This window comes from Tasmannia lanceolata, unplaced genomic scaffold (assembly GCF_043159265.1).
Source record: "Tasmannia lanceolata isolate RefF3 unplaced genomic scaffold, GAP_Taslan_0.1 ptg000012l, whole genome shotgun sequence".
Classification (NCBI taxonomy): domain Eukaryota; kingdom Viridiplantae; phylum Streptophyta; class Magnoliopsida; order Canellales; family Winteraceae; genus Tasmannia; species Tasmannia lanceolata.
Genome location: NW_027518689.1, coordinates 48,404,571 through 48,430,935, shown reverse-complemented (window position 1 = coordinate 48,430,935; position 26,365 = coordinate 48,404,571). Strand labels below are relative to the sequence as shown.

At 40.4% G+C, this 26,365-nt stretch overlaps 2 protein-coding genes across 6 annotated transcripts in view; one reads left to right on the top strand and one right to left on the bottom strand.

Moving 5' to 3' along the window:
* LOC143888400 (uncharacterized) overlaps positions 1 to 10,725 on the bottom strand; it is a 52,528-nt gene extending 41,803 nt beyond the window's left edge. For 2 of the 5 annotated variants that reach the window (XR_013254581.1, XR_013254582.1), the window contains exon 1: positions 10,470 to 10,724. The gene's annotated coding sequence lies outside the window, so the exon portion shown is untranslated. Of the gene's footprint in view, positions 1 to 10,469 lie in introns of all 5 variants that reach the window. The other 3 variants (XM_077392803.1, XM_077392802.1, XM_077392805.1) reach the window with 3 other exon arrangements.
* Positions 10,726 to 14,345: 3,620 nt separating this feature from the next.
* Positions 14,346 to 24,794, top strand: LOC143888399 (pentatricopeptide repeat-containing protein At2g02980, chloroplastic-like). Its single transcript, XM_077392801.1, has 2 exons — positions 14,346 to 15,456; positions 23,508 to 24,794. Exons 1-2 carry the CDS (start codon positions 14,593 to 14,595, stop codon positions 24,333 to 24,335), a joined length of 1,692 nt encoding a protein of 563 aa, XP_077248916.1. The 5' UTR covers positions 14,346 to 14,592; the 3' UTR covers positions 24,336 to 24,794.
* Positions 24,795 to 26,365: the final 1,571 nt, after the last annotated feature.

The window sequence follows — 26,365 nt, the reverse complement described above, 5'->3', positions numbered from 1 at the left end:
TTCTCTTTTCTACTTTCACTTACACTATCTATTCTAATAAATTTCCTACAAGTCTACACTCTTCTTCAACTCAATCCAAGTCCATTTTGGAGCAAAGGGAAGGCCTACCTTCAACTTACAACTACAAGAACTATTTCCTAAGGCTTGCAAATTACAAGTTACACTACAAATTTCAAGTGAGGGAAGGCTAATATTATCTTATTCTCTTCAAATCAAGTTCAACCTCAAGGTTCTCTTTATTTCTTTCCATTTCCTTTCTTTTATTTCTTACTTCATTTGTCCCCTTCTACTTCATTTTTTTGTAATTTGTTTCAATTTTCTTTCTTCTAATTCATTTTCCCCCTTCTTCTACTTCATTTCAGAATGAGTGGGTCGGGCTCGGGACCTTCTGCAGGAGCATCCTCTATTGGTTCGGCACCCGCTAGATCGGATGACCCGGCATGGGCTTACGGTACATTGGTTCCGTGTCAAAAAAATAAAGTAACTCGCATATTCTGTGGCAAAGTCATATCGGGTGGAGGTATAACCCGCTTGAAAGAACATTTAGCGGCTGTTCCTGGTGAAGTAGCATCATGCAAAAAAGTGACTGAAGATGTAAAATATCGAATGAAGCAACTTTTAGATGCAAAGAGAAAAGAAAGGACTAGGATGAGCCTATCCAGAGCAGAGGTTGGAGGTTTTTATGGCATACCAGATGAAGAAGAAGAGCAGGATGAAGACATTGGCACACCATTGCCTCAACGAAGGGGTAAGGAAGTTCTTGTAGAACCGAGTGGTACAAAAAGGAAGAAAAAGGGAATCACAGGAGGGATCAGGAATTTCTTTGCACCACGAACAACCCCTGGAGCCCAGCCAAGCATTAAAAGTGCTTTGGCTACCAAAGAAACAGTGGATAGAGCAGACATGGCGGTTGGCATGCTTTACTACGATGCCAATCTCCCTTTCAACATTGCCAATTCACCTTTCTGGCAACCTATGTTTGATGCTGTGAATGCCGTGTGTTCGGGTTTTAAGGCACCTACTTATCATGCTTTAAGGGGTTCCATTTTGAAGAATACAGTGGATGAGGTAAACAACTACTTGGAGGAGATTAAGATGTCATGGAGATACACTGGCTGTAGCATTATGGCAGATGGATGGACAGACACCAAACAACGTTCCCTAATCAACTTTTTGGTGTACTGCCCTAAAGGAGTCATATTCCTCAAATCCGTTGATGCATCTGGCATGTGAAGAATGCCGATGAATTATACAATATCTTTGAAAAGATTGTCGGAGAGGTGAATCCGGAATATGTGGTGCAATTTGTAACTGACAGTGAGCCAAGTTACAAAGCTGCTGGGAAAAGACTAGAAGCTGCGTTTGGTACATTCTTCTGGACTCCGTGCACAGCTCATTGCTTAGATCTCATATTGGAGCATCTGTGCAAACCGACTGTATTTCCTCACATAGCAACCACAATTGAGAGGGCTCGGACGATTACAAAGTTCATCTACAACCATGGAAGCCTCTTGAATTTGATGAGGAAGAAGTTCACAGGTGGGAAGGAGTTGTGCCGCCCTGGTGCAACCAGCTTTGCTACAAATTTCATTAGCATACAAAGTCTGGTGTTGAATCGGAAAGCACTTCAGCAGATATTTGTGTCTGATGAGTATAGTACTAGTAGGTTTGTCCAACACCCACTGAGTGAAGGGGTAGTTAGTACTGTGTTGGATAAATCTTTTTGGGACCAATGCAAGTACATTCTAAACATCAGCGAGCCTTTAGTGAGAGTGCTGCGTTTGGTAGATCGGCAGGACAAACCGGCGATGGGTTACCTATATGAGGCAATGGATAAGGCCAAAGAGAACATCAAGGAGAGGTTGAAGAGAAAATCAGATTACATGCCCATCTGGAGGATCATCGACCAAAGATGGGATAGGCAACTCCACAGTCCCCTCCATGCAGCAGGATATTTTCTTAACCCTGCTCTCTTTTTCACTCTTACCTTCTCTAGGCACAGTGAAGTAACCAGAGGCTTGTTGGCATGCATCACTCGACTGGTACCTGATAAAGCTACACAAGACGTCATCACCAATCAGATTGAGGATTATCGAGAGGCTAAGGGTATGTTTGGAATGAAGCTTGCAATCCGCAACCGAACGAAGTTAGGACCAGGTATATTTGAGTTGTTTGTTTAATTAAGTATAATTCATTTTAACTTTCAGTCTCTCAACAAATAATGCTTTACTATTTGTTACTTTACAGTTGCATGGTGGAATCAATTCGGAGGTGACATGGAAGAATTACAGATCTTTGCGATCAGAATCCTCAGTCAGACCTGCAGTGCGAATAGGTGTGAAAGGAATTAGAGCACCTTCGAACACATTCACTCTGCAAAGAGAAATAGGTTGGAGCACTAGAGATTAGATGGCTTGGTGTTTGTCCATTACAATCTTAAGTATCGAGAAAGGTATACAACGTAATATAATGTTTTCAACTCTCACCTCATCACTTTAAGCTTTTAAGTTTAACCTTTGACATTAAACTTAATGTTTTCCTTTTCATGATGGATTGGGTTGCAGAAAAAGAAGATGTCATATTCACGCCGGGTGGGAAAATCTTGAAGCACCTACTGCTGTGGTTGGGGCCAGGGACGACGACGACGACTTTCTCATGCCTCTTGAAGAAGATGTCCCTACTGGTGGTCCAGGTGGTGATGACGGCGACGACGACGACGACGAAGAAGACATTGAGTATGATCATCCGGGTTATGATGACTGAGAGTTGTTGCTACTAGCTATTGTCTATGTTTCACTTTCATGTATCTCTTTGTTTTATGTTTTTCTATGTATCAGACCATCAGTTGGACTTGTGCAAGACTTTATATGTTTAAGTAATGCATATGCCTTTTGGGACACATATTTTGGACTATTTATTAGTTTTTCATCTTTTTCTATTGATTTTTTTATTTTTTTGGATTTTTCTCATATTTTTTAATATATATTTTATGTGAACGAAAAGTTTCGACCGAAATGACCGAAATCCCACCGAAATTTCGTTTCGGTGGCCAAAATGAAATGGCGACCGAAACGGAATTTACAACTATGGTCGGATCGGATTCGGATTGTTCTTCGGATCCTACTTTCCACGTCACGATCACGATCCATTTTAAATCGGACCGTCTATCGGAGTGTCCTAGTATGTCCTACTAAGCTTAGTACACAATTTTTTGCTAAAAAGAGTGAGAATGTCATGAGTTGTTTTGCATTATTCGTATTGATAAAAAAAATCACAACAAGAGCATAAACCAAACATAAACAGATACAAAACACTCAATAGATGATATCGAAGGAAAATAAATCCATTACTTTTTCATGAGAAAAAATCACAATAGTAGCCATGCCTTCTTTGAATATAGAAACAAAAACAAAAAAGCAGCGATGGACTTCAAGAATCAATTGAAAATGGTAAAGAAGTAGATTCTGAAAAGAGAATAGAAGACAAGAACTTAAGCACGAGTTCATTGCTTACTGCTCGGATGCCATAACGACGAGATTCTGGCGATGGCAAGGTTGCAACAATGGCAAGGATGAGGGCAAGTGCCCACCGACGGAAGACGCGACACAGCGATGGCTTTAATGTGAATGGAGAGGGTGACTAGGGTTATGGGAAGCAAGAGGAGATGTTTGTTAGAAAGTGGAAAAGATTAGGATTACGGAAAGGAATATATTGACAGATTGTTGATTTCCTACTACACTTACGGATAGAATTAGAACATTTCCTTCTATGCAAGGATGTGTGTCTTGATAAGTGCTGAAAATTCCATTCCGGACTCCATTAAACTTCGAACCTCTTCGGGAGAAATCATTCAGCAGACCGATTACGACTGGAAGCCGAAAGCATGCTCAATGTGTCATGATTTTAGTCATTCGTCTGAGAATTGTAGTACCCATCCTAAGCAAGATCAAAGCAAGGCAAGAAAGAGTGGAGGCCAATCCACAAGATCCCAAATCCAGATAAGAATGAAGTTCTTAATGACGATCCAAACATCAACCAGAATGCAGTTAAATCCCAAAGCACTATTTCCTCTCAACAAGGACATTTCCACAACAATCGATTCGCGGCCCTTGATGACCCTGAATTATCCTCTCAGCCTGTTGAAGATTGCACTACCCATTCCAATGCTCATAAATCCCCTACTTGTTCTGGAGTTAAACCTCTTGGCCCTAATCAAAGCTCCTGGCATAGAGTCCAAAGGAAGAAGAGCAAGACACATTCCCCTTCATGTCTACCCCAACATGTGGGCTACCTTCTTTCCCCAAGTTATCTATTGGAAAAAACCTGATGAGCTGAGGTATTCTCCTGATGGTTAGGGAATTCCTTTTTGCTGCTCCTCTGCTATTGATGTTGTTGGCCTTATTTTTGCTGAATTTGTTTTGAGTCCCTTGGCCAATGGAGATTTTATTTTGGCCTTGGTTTTTGCCATGCGTGTCGTGGCCTATTTGCCCTGTCTGTTTTTGTTTGGATTTTTTGTAAGCTCATTTGAGCGTCTATTTTCTTTCTTTTGCTGCCCCTGCAGCCCTATGTAACCCTCCTTATCTTTCTAATACACCTGGTAGGGGTCCTGCATAACCCCAACTTACCTATCAAAAAAAAAAAAAATAGAATTATAAGATTTTGTTTGAAAAGGGGGAAACACCAAATGGAAATATGAATATTGAAGATTTTGACGAAAATACCCTTCAAGAACAGTTACCCTTACGAAAATTTGGAGGGTATTTTTGTAAGACAACTTGGATCGTGACTATCCAATGGGCTTCTGTTGCAAGCCTAGATCCTACCCAAAAATTTTCGGATACTACATTTGGGGATCCGAAATATGCCCATGGGCCCTACTTATATGATTAGATCATGTTCATTAAACTTCGGATTCGGAGGATCCATCGGACCGTCTGGATCCACTGACACCCTTAGCTGGTACAAATACAATAACTGAGAAACACAGTTAACAAAGTCATATTTTAAGGTATCACATCAAAGAGGGCCCCAATAAAGAGTTACAAAGTCTCAAGAGATTACTGGAAGTAATCAGAAGAAACAAAACCATCCAAAGGTCATCGGCTTAGTCCAAAAAGCATGTTACTTTACCCGACTGCTCGCGGTTTGAAACCAGTTTCTAAGTCCACATACATGTCGACAGGGTCAGCGAATAGCACCCACTGACGGGACCCAAAAGCCAACGTATAACCCCCATTAGTGCGGGCCCTTATAGTTCACATATAAACCTAAGCCTCCACAAAAGGTGTCCACATATACACAAGGTCCAAAGGCACATACAAAGTTCCGAAGATTGTGGTTCACATTGGTTCCACAAGGTTTTCCAAAATAATTAGGTATACAGTGATCAAAAGGTTCTTATATCAGAGAGGGTCACTTATTCAATGCAAAAATCATACATTATCAATGATTACAAAATTCAATATATTGTATTCAATGAAGGATAAGCATGCAAGACCCAAATCAAAGGCTAAGGTTATCATAGGTTTCACATATTCAAAGATATTAGAGAGTGGCAATAAAAAGGCATATTATTCAATGACGAATCATATCACTAAAGTGTTACGAAATTACGTACCTCTAATGACGAACACTTCCTCTTTCAAATTCACTTCAAAAGAGCAATACCAAATTCACATAGATCATATTCATCAATAAGGGGCACTAAGAAGTGGCCCAAAACAAAGTATCAGAAATCCAAAACCTATACACCACTCACAAAATTTGGCGGGTTCGTGCACCCGCCGAAGTTATTCGGGCGTCCGAATACCTCTTTCAGGCGCCACTTCGGGCGTCTATGATAACTTCCGAAGGAAATACCAACTCTCGGGTTCTCGGGTCACTCACGTCCGGGCGCCCGAGACGGAGGTCCGAACACCACTTCGGGCACCCGAATACCCTCAATCGGGCGTCTGAACCTCGGGGCAAGGTTTTCCGCGAGAATTCCAGATTTTTACACGATTTCTTCAAAACTTCAAAATTCCATATCTTCTTCGTTCGGGCTCCAAATTACACGAGATCGGATCTGATGGATTCCTTACGACGAAGGGAATCCACCTAATCCGATTTCACGCTCCAAATCGACACATAATTGTTGTAAGAATAATCTAAACCTTTAGGTTAAACCTTTCAAGACAAAACTTTCAAAAGAATCAAAACTATCTGATCATAGGTTCGTTAGGGTTCAGAAACAAAGCGAACCCTAAGGAGTCAAAGATCAGTCCTCTAACACATCTTAAACGAAATCAAAACCTTCACTTTCATCTTTTCAAGATTACAAAATCCTTGTTTTAGGGTTTCTACGAATATAAATTGATAAAGAACATAGTTCTTACCTTGATCTTCACCCTCCGATTCCAAAGCTTGGTTCTCTTCTCTTCCCACACGAAAATCTTCTCTTAGGGCTGTGGAAAACGTGTTTAGGGTTTCAATTAACTCCTAAGAGCTGTATTTATAGGCTTTCCTTGAGAAGCCCTAATTATGAAAATCACTAAGGGACAAAAAGGCCCCTTCCTAAAAGGAGAAACGAATTTTCGTTTAGCGGTTGTTTTGGGTATTTACATCTTCTTTGAGCTTGAAAAGATAAGAATTAATTGAACCTAAAATACATGTCACATCGAGGCCATAATCTCTCCCTACACCATTACGATTTTGGTTGTTGGAGCTTTTCTCCTGGCCGCACATACGTGTAGCTGTCATCTCGTCAAACTGAGCATTCATAGCAGAAAAAATCACCTCCAACTCCTTGATCATTATCGCTTGTCCCACCCCAAGAGAACGCATTGCGCCTTCAAACCGTCTGATCCTTGGATCATCCATGCCTTGCTCTAATACCACTTTGTTACAAGCCCGATTCAGATCGCAACGGATTTGATCTTCTTAGAGGGTAGATCGGCCTCTTGACCCACTTCAAGGGAAGGGTCTGTCCTCCGTTGTGCGCAAGACACACTTCTGGGAATAAATTTATGTCTTCTTTCATTAAATCAATTACAATTATTTATATGAATCCAAGTGCAATACTAATCCTAAACTTTAGCAACAACATCCTACGTGCATACTCCTAAACAATAGCAAATTCTCCTAAGAAAATTGCAAAGTGATAATCACAACCTACACAAATCGTTTTTAACTAAAATCTACCCAATAACTCACGTCCATACCCAATCCCTTAAAAATCCCAACAAACTGAATACGTAACAGTCACATGCAACCAGCTAAACACCAACTCTTGTGAGATAATAATCTATTGTAAGGGTATCTTTTAACTAATAGCATGCCTCTCTCTCTGCTCGCATGTCTTTTAATGATTCTGATTTCATTTACACAATCACTGCTACTTGAATATTTTACATCCCTGGTTAGTTTTTGAACTTAGACCCCTCTAGTATTTCATTTCAAATCTTGCTTTATACATTTTTGAACTTATTGTCAAGCCCCTCCAATAAATTCTTTCATATTGGGTTGGCTGTTAGCTTTGTATGCAGTTCCCCTGTTTTTCCTCCTCGGTTAAATTCTTGCTTATTTAGCAAGAAAAGAAAAAACCTTTTAATAAAACTTATTTGTGATGGGGAACTGGCTTGGTATTCAGTGAACACTAGAGGGGGGGAAGTTCTAAAATCTTAATCATCATTAAGGATCAGGAAAGTCTGAAGAGATTCTTGAAAACTCAAAGGGTCAGATCCAAAAGGTAATCATATTCTTAAATGCATGTATTCCAGGGCTATCCAATGAAGAAATATACAAGCAGCTGAGTTCCCCATGGAACAAAAGCTCAAATCAATTAAAACAGTGGAGGAACCACTGATGAATCTTCGAATGCAATACTCATAATTGATGAGCCTTGTCACACAATGTCATGTTAGTTTATACATTGACCAACGATCCTCTAAGATGGTGTGCATCAATCTAGTTTTCTGTTTCCTGAGCAAAGATGCCCAAATCAACAACACTGATAGAAGAAAATGTGATGTCTTCAACAAAACACATTCAGGACAACAAAACAGTATATCAATTAGCGAATTTGATAGAAGGCTTAAGGATTTCAATAGCTACACATTAGCTAAGAGCAAATTATATGTTGAATCCATCTGGGTCAGTGCTCATTCACACAAAAGAGCCAAAATTTGCTTTCAATTCTTCCCTGAGATCATGGCACAAAAGCAAGGAAACAACACTTGTAGAAAGAAAAAATACTAAACAAATGCAAACAGTTAAAAGAGAATGACTGTTAGCCCAAGGGTTGCCCATGGGTTCACTCAATCACCTTGTTTTGATGATTAACAAACGCAAATTGATTAGTCTTTTATGGACTAATTGTTTGCCTTGAGTGTTGTGCTAGAGCATGATAGCATAGGTTAATCCTGTGCTTTTATGGACAGGAAATTTACAGGCTAATCCTTGATAGCACCAACACACACAAATGGCCTATGCTTGAAGATGAACCAAACAAAGGACAAAGGAGATAGAGCATACTTGGACAAACCATACCTTGGAGGATCAACCAAGGAGAAGCTCAACACAATCATCTCAAAACATTGAACACACAAAGGAAGATAATGAAGACCAAAGCTTGTGGATCACCAACATGCAAAAGAGCTTGAACCAACACTTGAAGATGTCAAGCATGGAAGCTCAACCATAGAAGATCCCAGCTCAAGAGAAGAGTTCAAGAGAGTGGTAGAAATGGTAGAATGTATTCCTATCTCTCTTGCATTTTCTCTTGTCAGGGCACATTGTTTAATCCCCTAAAACTAGTGAAAAATAAGGTTTTCCAACGAGAGTACAACACACCTTTAGAGCCTAATTGGATTAGTGAATGACCATGTGGTGTTCCATCAATGTGGGACCCTCATGACATTCCAATCTACATAGAAAATGAGTTCCGAAGGCCAAAATCAAATCAGCACCAAAAAAAGGAAAAATTCACTGTTGATAGGCTTCTCGGAACTCCGAGAATTATTCTCGGAGCTCCGAGAAAAGTTCCAGGTTCAAAAATAAAAGGCGTAACGGTCCACTCGGAGCTCCGAGCGCGGACTCCGAGAAGACCGTTGGGGAATCTAGAAAAGGCATATTTTGACTTCCCCTATATAAATGAACCTTGGGAGCTTTGGGAACTAACTTAATGAGTTAACCTAACATTCTAAGAGCATTAAAAGGCATTAATACTCATTTTCCTCAAGATTCTCACTCTCCCTCTCTCTCTTGTGCTTTGACCTTAGATTATTCTTGAGAGACCTTAGGTTTTTCATTTGTTCATATTTTTCTTGAGTGAGAGTGAGTGTATTCTACTTGTAAATCAGCCTGGTAAGAGGTAAGTGAGCTGTACCCTTCTTATCTTCATTGTATTTGGCAACAAATGGCACCGTATTTAAGACCCATGGAGCTTGGACGCTCGGATTGTATTTGGCGGAAGGAACGTCGTATTTAAGTTCCTTGGAAGAAGATAGTGGATTCCTCGAGGGGACAAAACTTGAGAAGAGTAGAGTAGGTCTTGAGATTAAGACCGAACCACTATAAATCTTCTTGTCTCTTGTGTGGTACTTATCTCTCTCTTACCCTCACTCTTATTTGTGCTTGCATTTATACACTTAGAATTGAGTGAGTAGTTAGCATTGGTAATTAACTTGCTTATCTAGTACCTTGCTAATTAGCCCCTTTAATCTTGTTAATTAAGTTTGCATGAACCATCCACAAAGTGTTTGTCAAAAGAACTAAAGAGAGTAGATCAACTAGGATTCCACCAAGTGTTTGATAAAATGCCTAAAAGAAACCATTCATCTTATTCCTTTATCTTATTGTGGGATTTACATTATATTTATAATCTTTAATCATCCACCAAGTATTTTGATAAAAAGATTAAAAAAAGGAAATAATCAACTAGGGTTTCAAAAGTCACCTAACAAGTGTTTGTCAAAAGGTCTAAGAGAGAATATTCACTTAAGCTATTAAAAAGTAACTAATCTTGCAAAAGTTTTAATAAGGGAAACATCTTTTATAAGACAACCAATTCACCCCCCTCTTGGGTTGCCAATTGGGATTTCAATGACTATCAGGCATTCAGGCCGCTAAAACACACCACACAACCAAACTTCATAAGAGAGCAATTGAAGACAAGAGCAAGCCAAGAAAGTTGATTAATCAATACAAATGAAACAGAACCAATTTAAACAGAACCATAAAAACTGTGGAAGAAGAACAGGCACAAAAAATCAATCCCATATTTATTTTTATAAATTAGAATGATGAATCCAGAACCCAAAGCAGAAACCCTAACAATACCAGACAAGAAATAAGAAAAAAAAAAAAAAACAGAACCAAATAGCATGAAACTGACCCAAGAAATTTGACATGTATAAAAACTAGAAATGAAAGATAGAGGAAGTTCAGAGGAGAGAGAGAGAGAGAGAGAGAAGCAAGGGGAAATCACATACCTTTGTCTAGAGTTATTCTAGTAGTTCCATAGAGAAATCAAATCCTCGTTGCTTATATAATAAAAATCAATCCCTCCCACGAAATTCCAACCACCAAAGTTGGAAATGTCCAGAAGCTCTCTGGTATAGTAAAGATGAAAAAATCCAATCCATTTGACTAGCAGTTGGGTTGACAGCAACAACAGGAGGAGAAAACTCTGGCACTGATATCAGCATCCTTGTAGCTCACAACACACTTTGGTTTACACTTTTTGTTTGGCTCTCGAAACTTTTATCGGGGTTGTAATCGCCTGTTACAACTGGTTAAATCATGCAAAACAAATTAAGTTCGTCCCGTTATCAAAAAATTATTGTGCGGATATCAGTCTGCAAAATTTCTCGTTGATTGTTAAAACTAGAACTGGGGACCTGTTTGGATTGCATGAATTGTTTGGAAAAGATAATATTTTCACAAATTTCTTGCTTTCCATTGTTTGATTTAGGGGATTTGTTACTCCATCGCAGAGGGCATTTCGCAAATGGTCTGTTGCATCTGACAGCAGCCACAGAGGCTAACTTTTCAGTAGATCTTGTCTTTATTCACGAGGTGGCTGCTGTCAGATGAAACAGACCATCTGTGAAATGCCTTCTACCTTGGACACTAGCAAATCTCTTGATTTAGAAATGAAAACAGTAATTTGAACCAGCATAGTTCAATACTTAGTTAGAGGGATCATCAATTTAGGATTATATCCTTTCCCGAGAGACCAAATCCCGGGAAAATGGGTATTTTTTTTCCAGGGAAAGATAAATTAGTGTTGTTTTGTTTCATTCCAGGGAGAATGATATTACACACGTGGAATATTTGCAGCAAATTAAAAAATGATGTGGAAACTCTACTTTTCCTTTCCTTGCGGGATGTCATGTCCGACCCAAAACACACGGAAATCGTTTCCTTTCCCACACAAGCTTGTCTTTGTCTCTCGTTTTCCAAGCTTGGAAGGCCCTAACGCCGTGAAAAAACCTCGTCGTCGTAGGCAAAGAAGCTCCCTCAGGTACTTCTCTCTCTCTACCTCTCATCTCTCTCCTCCTCTTCTCTGTTTCAATTTTTTTTTTTTTAGAAAAACAAGGTAGATTTGGGTTTTTGGGTTTCCAGACCTAGATCCCGATGGTTTTTTGGGTTTTGAAACCAAGATTTCGGGTTTTTGGGTTTGGAAACATTGATTTTGGGTTTTTGACTTTCAAAACCTATATTTTGGCTTGGGTTTTTTGGGTTTCCAAACCTAGATCCGAATGAATACCTTCGCTAGATTTTTGGGCGCGGGATTTTGTTGGTCCCCTTGAAGAACTTCAATCTGATGAATACCTTGGATAGGTTTTTGGGCGTGGTATTTTTGTGTTTCCAGACTTCAATCAGTTCGATTTTGTGTTTTTGGGGTCGGAATGATGAAGTAGGTTTCATCAAAACTTGAATCTGATGAACCCAATGCATTTACATTGTTGGATTTTGAGTTTTTTGGGGTTCAAAGGAGATGTTAATGTGAAAATGTATTTGGGTTTTGATCGATCTCTGATAGTTTTAGCTCTGTGTTTTTGGTCACAAATAGCCAATAGGGCTTGTTCTTCGACAATGTTTCCTCAGCCGTGCAAGCTACAGAGACATTGGTACTGAAGAAGAGATGTAAGCTTTGTTGCTTCACATGCTATATGTCTTTCTTAGGCTTGGATGTAACGGGAGGGTAATTTGCATGCTTGATTATTGAATATAATTTATCTCATATGTTTAAAATGATTTTTTATGTTTATGTTTCCCACTACTGTTTAATTGGCAAGTAAACAAGCACGAGGAACATTTTCCTGCATCTTTCCTAGGATTTCCTGTGCACGTGAACACGGGCAGGGTTCACGCGCAGGAAACCTTTTCCTGCACAATTTCCCTGGATTCCTTTTCCTTTTCCTTTTGCCAAGTCAGATTCCAGGAAACCTTTTCCTTTCCTTTTCCGGAAAAACAAGTGAACAGAGCCTTAAATCATAGTAATATCCCATAATCATACGATTTCACTCTAAATCATGTGAATGAAAAAAATTGTAGGAAAAGAAAATCGACAAGAAATGTTTTTCCTGCAATCCAAACAGTCGGGACTTGGACCTGCAATTCCGCCTCACAATTTTGGTCATAAATTAAACGGAATTTTGCGGATTAGTCCCTCCCTAGCAAAATAAATGCTAGAACGTCCTTAAGAATTGAGTATTATTCAAGTAGTCCTACTTGTAGAAAATTATTGCCAAAAAGTACCTCAGACAAACCGAAGTCAATTTTTTGTGTTAAAATTTATAAAATGACAAGACTACTCTAACATCTCAACATTTTAATTACTTTCTTGTTCGGCAAAACTCTCAACGTTTTACGTTCTCCATTTTGATTAAAAATATAATTTTGTTTTTATTCAAAGATTAAAGATCCTATTTAAAGATGAGAAATTATAGGGTGGCAGCCCAAAAAATACGATCTAAACCATTCATTTGTTGGCCCCAACGTAGGTAGGGTGTGCGTGCCCATAAAATCTTATCCATAGGATGGTCTAACCCACTGATCCGTGGAGGTTTCTATACTGTGCCATCCATTTTCTACCTACACAAATTGGAGGTTTAGATTTATCATATGGAGAAGATTTTATGGGCACACCTTATTTACAAATGGGGCCAAGAAATGAATGGTTTAGATCACCCAAACAATGTGGCCCGCAATTATGACCAAAGAAGATTTTAGGGGCACGTCATAATTAAAACATGTTACATGTATTTTGTTTAATGGGTTTTGGAGCCCATTGCAAATAATGCCGCGCCCACTTATTCTGATAATGGCACTCTTGACATTTTTAAATTGTAATACCATTGCAAATGGTGGCCTTTTACATGACTACAACTAATTAGAAATGTGAGTAACTAAGAAACGAGAGCCATTAGTAAAACATGCGCCATGGTGATGTGGATGTAGACCTATATCAAGGCCCATCGAATGAATGGTTTGGATCAGGCCAGCAATGTGGTCTGCCTAGGCAGCCACAAAATACAGTTGGGCCCACACTGTTTGGGTGATCCAAACCATTCATTAGATGGGCCTTGACATAGAAAGGGTGTGCCCTAAAAATCTTCTCCATAGGATGATCCTAACCCTCCGATTTGTATCGGCTTCTATACATGCTGGCCATTTTTTTTGTTGTTGTAGAAAATCAATAAAAACCCTCACTGTTCCGGCCATTTTAAACCTCTACAAATCGGAGGGTTGGGTTTAAAATGGCCAGCACGGTATAGAAGCCTCTACAAGTCCGAGGGTTAGGATCATCCTATGGAGAAGATTTTAGGGCACACCGTATCTATGTCAAGGCCCATCTAATGAATGGTCATGTATGGCACCATATAATAAATTAATAATTCTCCTATTTTAAAACATTAACTGCAAGATATGTAATGGGTAATTTTTGTCACTTTGAAGAATGGTAACTGTTTGGTTGCCGGGTTTTTTTTGGTTCCTGGGATTTATGTGGGAGAAAAAAAATCCTAGGAGATTGGTGGGAAAAAAAGAAGTCCTAGAAGTATCCCGGTAAAATAAAAATCCCATGTTTGGTTGACCGGACTATGGTGGGAAAAAGAAAAAGCTTTGTTCGGTTGCTTGAACTGTTGGGAAGAAAAAAATTCTAAGCTTATTTTTGGTTCCTGGGTTTATTTTTGTTCCGGGAATTATTTTGGGATGGGATGAAAAGGCAATCATTACAAAAGTGGGATTAAAAAATTCACCACACAAGCAATCATTACAAGAGTGGGATTAAAAAAATCCTAGCCTTAAAGGCAACCAAACATGGGATGGGACCAAAATTTTACATAAACTTCCGGGGACAGAGATTTTACTGGCAACCAAACGGAGACACCGGTCCCTAAAAATCACTAAAATGGATTTTCGAGCATATAGAAGAGGAGCGGTGTGGTGATGAGTTCTCCATTCCGCACTTGAAAGTCCACTTCAAAGATCAGAACCCATCTGAACTCTCTAAACGCACTCCTCACTAGCAAACAAAGAATAAGCAGACGAGAAGAAGAGCTGGAAGAACAGCTAGTAACTTCATTAATCCAGAAATGTCCAAACATGAAAATCGTCCGCCAAATCCACTCCCATATCCTAACAAACCCCCTCTACTCTCCCAAACACTACGCACTTACCAAAATCCTCGCCTTCTGCGCACTCTCCCCTTTTGGCGACATCGATTACGCTCGCCGTGTTTTCTCCAAAATCTCATATCCCAACGTGTTCTCTTACAATTCCATGATACGGGGTTCGTCCCTAATCGAAAACCCATCTAAAGAACCAATCACTTACTATAGAAAAATGCTTAGAAAAGGTTATGCCAACCCAAACAGTTTCACACTAGCTTTCGCTCTCAAGGCATGTGCAGTGGTTTCAGCATTGGGAGAAGGTCGGCAGATCCATTCGCACACTTTCCGATATGGATTCGATTCGAGCCCATTCGTACAAACCGCGGTGTTGAATTTCTATGCGAAATGTGAGGAAATTAGTGTTGCACAACAAGTGTTCGATGAAATTCCTGAGAAGAACTTAATTGCGTGGAGTGCAATGATTAGTGGGTATGCGAGAATTGGAATGGTTAATGAGGCGTTGAGTTTGTTTAGGGAAATGCAGAAAGTGGACGTTAGACCGGACGAGGTTACGATGGTTAGTGTCATATCGGCTTGTGCAAAGGCGGGTGCATTGGATTTGGGGAGGTGGGTTCATGCATTTATTGATAAGAATGGGATTAATCTTGATGTTGAGCTTAGCAGTGCGCTTGTTGATATGTATGCAAAATGTGGGTGTATTGAGAAAGCAAAAACATTGTTCGATGAAATGCCTGAAAGGGATACGAAAGCTTGGAGCGCAATGGTTGTTGGGTATGCGGTTCATGGGCTTGCAGAGGATGCGTTGGAGCTTTTCTCAAGGATGGAAAAAGCCAAGGTAATGTGAATGAATTTGTATCGAAAAGTGCTTGTTTGCTTTATCGGTGTATTTTAAACTAAAGTTACATGGCAAAAGATTTTAAACTCATTCATTGATTTTGGGTATATGACCGGATCTGTTGAATGCAAATGCATTTTGTTGAAATGGTTATTTCTCTGAAATGTGATGGTTACTGAACTCGTCTCCAGAGCTTACAACATTGTAGTTGATGTATAGATCTGTTAGAAAATATGTGCCAGTGATGGAATTTGTGTTGAAGTATAAATGATTAAATAACACCAACTCTGATGGGGTAAGCTTTTAGAGTAGTTGGTTGTTTCACATTGTATCAGAGCTATTGCCTCACGGCAGCTCCTGGGTTCGAAACCCAACAACTCCTTTTTTTTTTTTTTTTTTTTAAGTGACTTTTATCACGAAAAAGATGAATACAAGCAGGGACAAGATGTACCCAGGAGTTTCAACATCCCCTCCCGCAGGCTACAACAGAGTACTCATAGAAGTACAATGGTAACGAAAAAACCAATGCTATTCTAGATGAAGCCCCTCGTCCTCGAAAGACGTTTTGACTAGCATTGATTCTAATGAAACCCCCACCTTAGCAAGCTGATCCGCCTTTTCATTCGCCGATCGTCTCCGATGTTCAATTCTTTGGCAGATTATACGAGCAAGATATCTAACTTCCGCAATATAGCTCTGTAGTCTCCACGGCTCCTTAGCTTGATTAGCTGTCCACGCTATCGTATTCGAAGAATTACCTTTAATGATGAGGGGTTCATGATAGTTTGTAGCATAACATTCCAAGCCATAAAGTAAAGCTCTTACTTCAGCTTCATTTGCATCGCAGATTCCAGCCGGTCCCGAATAGTGCATCAGTATCTTCCCATTTGAGTCTCGAATGATACCTCCATTCCCCGCCTTCCCCGGGTTGCCAATCAAACTGCCGAGTTTAATTTAAGCCAACCCCTTGGTGGAGGATTCCATTTTTGGGGTTATTTTTTCCGCTATCTTCCTCTCCCAAACCACAGCGGTCCAGTTCCTAAGTAACTCGCTTATTCCATAATTGCTTCCACTCTTCTCCTTAACCCATGTAATTAGCTCAATTTTCACCTCAAGAGTAATCCAATCAGTCCTCTTTGCACTACCTTCAAATATACAATTGTTTCTTTCCTTCTTGATACTCCATAAAATAGCATATGGGAGGAGTTTCCACATCGCCTGTCCTGTTTCTCCAAAAGGTCCACCCATCCAATTTAGAAGGTCTTTGTGATTCTTTTAGGGAATACCCACGCCACTCCAAAAGATCTCAATATATTTGTCCAGATCTTATATGAAACCGGACAGTGTAATAAGAGATGATCCAACGATTCCTCGGCTTGATTACACAGCTAGTGCAAATCCGGAGGCTCGCGAATAACTACAAGGACTTTAGGAGCTCAATGGGACCAAATCTTCATATCCATACAACCATCCATAACCCATAAACAAGTGAAGAAACATTTAATGGAAAATTTTCAGCACAAATAAAGTATGGACTGAACTGTAGACAACGAACCATCAATGGAAAATACTTCTACTTCAAGCAGTTATCGAACATATCAAATAAATAACTCAAGATGGGATGTAAAGGCTCAAATAAGAGACTTTGTTCAATGATTCATTGCTGCCCACAATAAGAAATAAAGATCTAGGGCCCCTAAGATTACCAAAAGATGGTAAAAGGCTTAAAAGAGGCTAGGGTAATCTACTAGTAAGGTTTCTAAGGGTTTCAAAGTAGCAAAAAGGCAAGGAAAAGGCCAAGAAAAGGGCTGAAAATATGGAAAAATCTCACCAATAAACTCAGCAGTCCTTTCACTTTGAATTTTGCTAGCAAAGAGACCAAGAGAATGGGGGAGGAGCCCGTGGTCGAGTTCCGAAACTCCGGACAGCAGCAACCTCTCAAATTATTGTTGATGAGGAGGATTTAAGAGGAGTAGAGAAGAAGAAAATAGTTGGAGACGAGGAAGAAGAAGATAAAGAAGGTAAGAGGTTGGAGATTCAAGAAAGGAGAAAGAGAGAGGAAATCAAGAGAATGTGAGGATGGCAAGAAAAATGAGAGAGACAAGATAGACAAAGAGAATGAGAGATATCAAAGAGAAGGATGGGAGACAGATAGAGAAAGAGGAAGAAGAACAAGGAGAGGAAAGAGGGAGAAGTCAAAATGTAGAGGGGAGGAAGGAGAGATATAGTGACGCCTTAGGACGTGTTGGAGAATGGAGGCTGTCGGCTCCTCTTTTCTTCTTTCCTTTCACAATGTTTCAAAACTAGGGTTTCTCTCATCTTAGTTCTTATTTATATGCTTTTTAGTGGACCCTCCTTTGCTAGCTCTTGCAATTGAAAGGATTGTTATGCCCCTAAAACATTAGAAAACAAAATAACATGTAAGGGCATAAAAGGAAAAATTGGCTAAACAAAATTAATAAAAGGTGAGTGGTGTGTGCAATGGTGGGCCCTAGATGATGTGGACATCCCCCACATTTAGGCATACGAAATAAACATAAATAAGTCTAACAATCCTCAATAAAAATAAAATAACTTGTGCAATAATGAAAAAAGAATAATCCAACGGCTCGGATCACATCAACAGCACACACCAACTCGCCATTTGGATTTTCCTTTGCTTGAGATAATTACAAGTATTGATGCTTTTGTATGTCGCAAAAGCCACAACCCTTGGAGGTACGATGATCTTCCATATAGGTGCCCGACGGGACGCTTTCCTGCTTCCATGGTTCAACGAGGAGAAGAAAGATTTGACTGAGAAATCTCCCTGGGTTTCAAGTATCCAAATTCTTTTATCAGACAGAAAGGCAGATCAATATTGGATGTTTAGGAGAGTGAGTAATGATTCAAAGCATGTAATTTCTACATTTTTGAGGTTTCTTCTAAGTCTTATATCCCAAAATCCACACCTACATTGATTCCCCCTGACCAAATAATCAGAAACCTTGGTATCCACATTTGTCATAAGTCTTAATAGAGTCAGGAAAGCATCCTGTAGCAAGGAGTCTTCAATCCACATATCGCACCAAAAACGCACTTCATCCCCTTTATCAACTTTGAATCTGATAAGTGGTTCAAATTGTTCCTGTGAGGAGCAAATAGTTTCCATGCACCCGACCCTTTACCCGTAGTCGGGTTTTTAGCATTCCATCCCCCCCATTCTCTTCCATATTTGCCACCGATTATCCTGTACCAATGTGATTCCTTCTCCGCTCCATAACACCATAACCACTTCTCTAATAGTGCCTCATTCCGCCGTCTTAGGTTCCCTATTCCCAATCCTCCATGCTTCTTTAGTTTTGAGACCTTCCAACTCATCAAATGTTTTTACTTCTTGATTTTTCCATCCCCTTCCCCAAAGGAAATCTCTTTTCTATTTTTCGATTCTTTGAGCAATTTTTACTGGAATCTTATATATAGAAATGAAGTAGACCGGCATGTTAGTGACTGCGGCCTTCATCAGAGTTATTCTACTGCCAAAGGAGATGTACTTCTTCTTCCATGATGCAAGTTTCCTTTCAATTCGCTCCATTCTACTGCCAAAGGAGATGTACTTCTTCTTCCATGATGCAAGTTTCCTTTCAATTCGCTCCACCACTGGGTCCCATATCACTTTAGATGGTACACGATAACCAAGCGGGAGTCCAAGGTATGTCATCAGCAGAACCTTATCACAACACTCAATCTTATTGGCGTGTTTCTTTCCCACTTCCTAATCAACATTAATTCCAGCCATCACACTTTTTTGAGAAATTTATTTTCAATCCAGTACAGATTTCAAACCAGCGAAAGGAGCTTTTCAGATTCACCACTGCTTCTTCATCTTCTTATATCAACAGTAGCGTGTCATCTGCGAATTGTAGGTGGCTGATAGCTAAAGAATTCCAACCCGTTTTCAGCCCAACAGAATAGCCTTTTTGCTCTGCTTTGGATAACATAAGGTTGAGGGCCCCACGATCATGGTAAATAGGTACGATGATAAAGGGTCCCCCTGTCGTAACCCTCTCGAGCTACGAAAGTATCCTTTCGTGCTCCCGTTTATTATAATTGAGAAGGATGATGATCTAACATTCGAACACACACCATCATCCACATCCTCGATTTTTTACCAAATCCCATCCGTTCCTGTATATGATCCAGTGTCTTCCAATGGACATGATCATAAAGCCTTCTCGATATCAATCTTCACAGCAAGTCCTTTCTTTCCTTACCTCTTAGCCGAATCAAGAATCTCATTGGCGATAAGGATACCATCTAGGATCTTTCTATCCTTTACAAACACACCTTGAAATTGCGAAATTATATCGCCCATGAATTCCTTTAGGCGTGTAGTGAGTACCTTTGCCAATATCTTGCAAATGTTGTTTATGAGGCTTATCGGTTGGCTTTGATGCCGATAGTATTTGTTTCTCTGTTTAGAACTCCTCTCTCATGGAGCTCTTGTATGAAGCCCATTACGTCCTCCTTGATGATTTCCCAATACTTCTGGTAGAAAGCAATTGGAAAACCGTCAGGTCCCGGTGCTTTATGTTTCTCCATTGAGAATATGGCATTTCTCACCTCTTCAGAGAAGTTCCTTTCTAAGCTCTTCCTTTTCATATTGGTAATTAATTTGAAGTTGAGACCATTCAGTTTTGGCCTCCATTCTTGTTCCTGTGTATATAACCTAGAAAAGAAGTTGATGATGAACCCCTTAATAGTGTCCTGTCCTCCACAAGTGTTTCTCCATCTAAGTTGAGACCATTTAATAGTATCTGTTGGAAAGTTGCCTTATTTCCCACCTTGTATTGTGGGAAGGCAGAAGCAAAATAGAAGGTGGTTCCCTAGGTTTTGGAAAGTGAAAACCTAGTTATACAAATCCTTCTATTCACACGACCAGTGGGTTTTTGGCAAGCGCTTGGGCATGGGTTTTCCTTCCGTGTGTGGGCTGCGAGAGAGAGAGAGAGAGAGAGAGAGAGAGAGAGAGAGAGAGAGAGAGAGAGAGAGAGAGAGAGAGAGAGAGTTTTTGTCTTTGGCTTTCTTCTCGGGTTTATCTCTCGGGTTCTCTTGTGTTTTCTCTTGGGTTACTCTCTTGTACGGCCTTGGTTTGAGAACCAAGGAAAGGGTTGCGGTTTTTGGGTTTGGGTTTAATCCATTGTAATCCTTGTATATTGTTTTTTAACTTTTTTCTCATAGTGGAAGATCGTGTTTCTTGCCCGTGGAGTAGGCTTGGCCGAATCACATAAAATCTTGATTGTCATCTTGTAGTTTGTTTGTTATTTTTCTTTTCCGTTTAATTTGTGCACGATCGAATCGGATTACCTGGCGGATTTTCTCAACAAGTGGGTATCAGACCTGTGGTTAGAGCGATCGTCGAGGCCGGGTGAAGAGATCGTGAGTGTTGTGGGATCTTTGGGAGTAGAAAGATTGTCCAAGAAAGATTCTTGTTCGAGGTGGAGCGATACACCGAGAACTGCGGAGTAATTTGAGATGACGGTAAAATAAAGTTATACTCAGTTCAACATCGACAGATTTGACGGAAAGAGTAGTTTCACTCTATGGTAGATGGGGTGAATGACATCCTAGTTCAACAGGGCTTGGCTAAGGCGTTGAAGGGAAATGATGGGAAGGCGGAGAAGATGATAGGTGCCGAGTGGGAAGATAATGAGTCGAAGGTGGTCTGCACGATTCGACTATGTCCGGCAGATAATGTTATGTTTAACGTTATGGAAGAAGAAGATGCGTCTAAATTATGGGAGAAGTTGGAAAAGCTTTATATGTCAAAAAGCTTGGCCAACCGGTTGTATCTGAAGCGGCAATTGTACGGGCTGAAGATGCATGAAGGCGGAGATCTTCTGGAACACATCATGGTGTTCCACGGGCTTGTGGATCAACTCCACAAGGTTGAAGAAAAGTTGAAGGAAGAAAACAAAGCCCTTTTACTTCTTACTTCGCATCCTGATTTATATGACAACCTAGTGACGACTTTATTGAATGGTAAGTATACAATAAAGTTGGAGGAAGTCACATCGTCGCTCTTATCGAATGAGATGCGGAAGAAACCTATTCTTGGTGTAAGTGAAGATCATGGGTTGGTTGTTCATGGTGGGAATCAAAGAGGAAGGTCGTCTAACAGGGGATCGGGAAAAGGCAGGTCAAGATCTAGGGTAGGCGAAAAGGGCGTGCAATGTTACCGTTGCAAGGAATATGGCCACATTAAGCGGGATTGTTCGAAGCAAGTTGACCAGGCGGACAATGGTGCTATGAATACTGTCGTGGCAGTAACAGATGAATAGAGCGAAGAGTTTGGAGACGTTCTCACAGTCTCCACAAGTAATCACACTTCTCCTCATGATGAGTGGATTTTAGATTCAGGGTGCTCTGTTCATGTATTCTACTATTCTCCAGGAGGGAATATTTTGATACGTTCCAGGAGACAAGGGCGGGTGTAGTGTCCTTGGGTGACTGGTCTACTTGTGATGTCACGTGAGTTGGGACGGTGAAGATCAATATGTTTGATGGAGTGATTCGTACTTTGGGTGGTGTGGCGTATGTCCCAAAGATGCGCATGAATCTTGTGTCACTTTGCCGGTTGGATCCAAAGGTTGCAGGTATTCAGCTGCAGGTGCAGCCATGAAAATCACAAGCGGCTATATGGTTTTGATGAAAGGAGAGGAGTGTGGCGGGTTATATTGTCTGGTCGGGGACACTGTGACTATTGTTCCTAAGATCTCGATGGCTAGTGGAAACACGGTAAAGGTGTGTGCACACGTATGGTCTCTTTCGCAGTTGGTGCAGAGACAGATTTCTAGGTTGTAGACGATGGTGAGAGGATGACAGTACCTGTGTTGGGGAGGATGGATCGAGATCCCTCTCCAAGGTTGACTGGATGAGTCAACGGGTTGGCAGCTACACATGTGCATTGGCCATGTTGATCGAATCGGAAGGAGTCAGAATCTGGATGATTCGAAGGGTGTGTAGCTGGTACTTCGAAAGGCCAATGGTGGTTTGCGGTGACAGCGGATTAGTGACGAGATCAACAGAAAATCTTCAGGTGGCTGGGAAATAGGCCAAGGTGGAGACTGCTAGAAAGTTGCCTTATTTCCCAAGGTGGAGACTGCTAGAAGCAAAATAGAAGGTGGTTCTCTAGGTTTTGGAAAGTGAAAACCTAGTTATACAAATCCTTCTATTCACACGACCAGTGGGTTTTTGGCAAGAGCTTGGGTATGGGTTTTCCTTCCGTGTGTGGGCTGAGAGAGAGAGAGAGAGAGAGAGAGAGAGAGAGAGAGAGAGAGGTTTTTGTCTTTGGCTTTCTTCTCGGGTTCTCTTGTGGTTTTCTCTTGCGTTACTCTTCTCATAGTGGAAGATCGTGTTTCTTGCCCATGGAGTAGGCTTGGCCAAACCACGTAAAATCTTTGTGTTCATCTTGTAGCTTGTTTGTTATTTTTCTTTCCGTTTAATTTGTGCATGATCGGATCGGATTGCCCTGTGGATTTTCTCAAAAGGTATCCTTGATGTTGAAACCCAACAACTCCTTGGTATTAAAAATCCCCGTGTATGGACAACCCAAAAGTGGGGCCACATGTACCACATGTACGGCCAACCCAAAAAAGAGGAGCCACACGTGAGGGTAGTGTTGAAGTATAAATATTAGTAAATAACACCAACTCTAATAGCTTAACCTTTTCAAGTAATTGGTTTTTTCACAATTTGAATTGCCAAAAGTAATGCAGAGTAAAATTTGGAACGCTGAAATCCTACTTCTGGTATGTAATCTGCTGAATGAACTACCATTCATGTTTTTGAGATGAATGTATATAGTTTTAACTGGTTTATTGTACGCTTCATTGTTAATTATTCTCGTCTGGCATTGGATCTTTCACCCACTTGGATTCCCACTTCTAGCTTCTTTAGTAGAATCACTGTTTTCTGCTACCAATTTGTTTTTGCTATTCTCTTTTGCCTGATAAAGTATTTCACCGTTCAGGAAAAAAATTGTCAATTTCTTACAGACCCAAATTATCTTGCAGGTTAGGCCTAACCACGTGACTTTCATTGGTGTCTTATGCGCCTGTGCCCATAGTGGACTAGTATCCGAAGGCCAACAATTTTGGTCAAGCATGCACACATTTGGAATTGAACCATCAATGGAGCATTATGGGTGCATGGTTGATCTACTTTGTCGTGCTGGACTCATAGAAGAAGCATATTCTTTAGTCGAGACCATGCCATTTTCTCCAAATTCCATCATCTGGAGAACTCTACTTGTGGGGTGCAAGAACAAAGGGATTTTGGATAAGGGGGAGTTCATCGCCGAGCGATTGCTCAAGTTAGAGCCACTCAATGCGGAGAATTATGTGCTCCTTTCGAACTTGTATGCATCGTGTTCGAGGTGGGAGAAAGTAAGCTATGTGAGGAAAAAGATGAAGGAGAGTGGCGTTAAGGCTGTTCCAGGGTGCAGCTCGATTGAGGTTGATGGCTTTGTACATGAGTTTGTAATGGGTGATGAGTCACACCCAGAGGCTAAGGAGATAAAGGAGATGTTGAGGGATATATGTGAAAAGGTTCGCCATGCAGGGCATGAGCCATGGACATCAGTTGTCCTGCACGATTTGGGTGAGGAAGAGAAAGAGAATACCCTTTGTGAGCATAGTGAGAGGTTGGCTATTGCTTTCGGGCTTTTGAAAACAAAAGCACCAGTGGTGATTCGAGTGGTGAAGAACTTGAGGGTCTGTGCCGATTGCCATGAGGTGACTAAGATTATCAGCGAGCTGTACAATCGAGAAATAATTGTTCGGGACAGAGTCCGGTTCCATCGAATTGTTAATGGATCTTGTTCCTGTAAAGATTATTGGTGATTAGCAATCCTACAAAAACTGATAAAAAAGAGAAGCAATCCTACAAACACTAGCTTATCTCACAAGTGCCATGATCAAAGGCCAGTCCTCCTCCAGCCAATACCACTTCAGCTGCCTTGTTATGGGTTGTAGTCTTTCTCAAGCAAGCCAACCATCCCATCAAAATCTAATGAGTTTTAAGGAATTGAAAACTATTCTCAGATGATGGTAATAAATTTATAAACCATGGCAATGGGGTATCACAAAGGAACCTCTTGCTTGATGCTTGGTGTGATTTGGTTATATGACGTTCTTGAGTTTCAGAATATTAATGGGTGGCAGAGGCTACAAGAGTATGGTACAAGGAAAGTGCACACTGTGGTTGATGATAAGAACATTATTTTAACATCATGATTCATCATGACATTTTGGTGAGAAAATCTATTTGAAGGTAGACTGATTAGAGCTATTTCTCCTGAATGTCTCTTTCTGTTGATTAGAGCTGTTTTCTCCCAAATTTCTTCTTTTTGTTGGGTATTCTGCCCTTAAACAGCTCAAGGGACAGATTGCCGGATTTTTTTGGATTTGGGGGAAGATGAGTAAAGCTTCTACTGTAATGCCGAAGCGAGTCAGATTCAAAGAAAGTCAGTAACTGGATGAATAATTTATTGAATTATCTTTGGAGATGTGCAGATCATACCGAAGAAATACTTGACAGAATTGAAGGTCTTGCAGTCAAATTTCAACATGTTTAGTGGTCCGCCGGTCATGAGGCGGATCAGTTGGCTCGCTCCGAAACCAACCGACCTACTTTGGAATCTTTTGACTTTCTTCCCCTTTGATTTTGTTCAGTTTATATATATATATATATATATATAGGGTTTGATGTTTCTAGTCGGCCGACTAGAAAAGCTTTCTAGTCCGTCCGCCAAAAAATCAGTGCGGGCCCACAGTTTTTGTGTGATCCGAAGCATTCATTTAATAGGCCCCGACATGGATAGGGTGTGCCCAAAAAATCAGCTCCATAGGATCATCCCAACCCTACGATTTGTGGAGGTTAAAATGGATGGGTATAAAACTTCACTAATTTGTTCAATTTTTAGCTCCACAAATCGAAGGGTTAAGATGATCCTATGGAACTAATTTTTTGGGCACACCCTATCTATGTCAGGGCCTATCAAATGAATGCCTTGGATCATCCAAACATTGTGGGCCCACTGTGTTTTGGGTCGGCGGACTAGAGAAGGTTCTCTAGTCGGCCCTATGGAACTAATTTTTTGGGCACACCCTATCTATGTCAGGGCCTATCAAATGAATGCCTTGGATCATCCAAACATTGTGGGCCCACTGTGTTTTGGGTCGGCGGACTAGAGAAGGTTCTCTAGTCGGCCGACTAGAGACACTTTTCTCATATATATATATATATATATATATATATATATATATAGCTAGAGAAAAAAGGATTTCTTTTTTTTTTTGTGAGATTTACATGTCAGCATTAATATTTACAGTTTCTGCCATCCCTAACTTTCAGCTTTAATTTTTTTACCGAATTTTGAATTTACTCATAAATTCTTTAAATTTAACACGTCAGAGCCATTCCCCTCCATCCATATATTACAATTCTACCCCTAAAAAAAATTTGACTTCCTAATGTATCCTCCTGCTGCTATATCCATCTATGGCTTTATACAAGGGCAAAATAGGGCCTCCCTGTTTCGGTATCTCTGAATCTCTCGCGCCAGAGATATTTTCTCCCGTCTCAGCAACTACTCTGCTAAACCAAACACGTATCCTTCTCTTGCCAGAGATATTTTCTCCCCTCTCAGCAACTACTCTGCTGAACCAAACACATATCCTTCTCTCTCCTCCATCTACCCCCAACAACCCTAATACCCACCATGTCCTTTCTTTCAGCCAGGAGCTTCTTCTCCAAACCCTAATACCAATTCTATTCTCTTGCAGTCAAACCCCAGAAACCTAGCGCCAGAAATTCTCTCAAAGTGGCAGTAGCTCTATTTCTCTTCTTTTTCTTCTTCTTCCTTGACTAT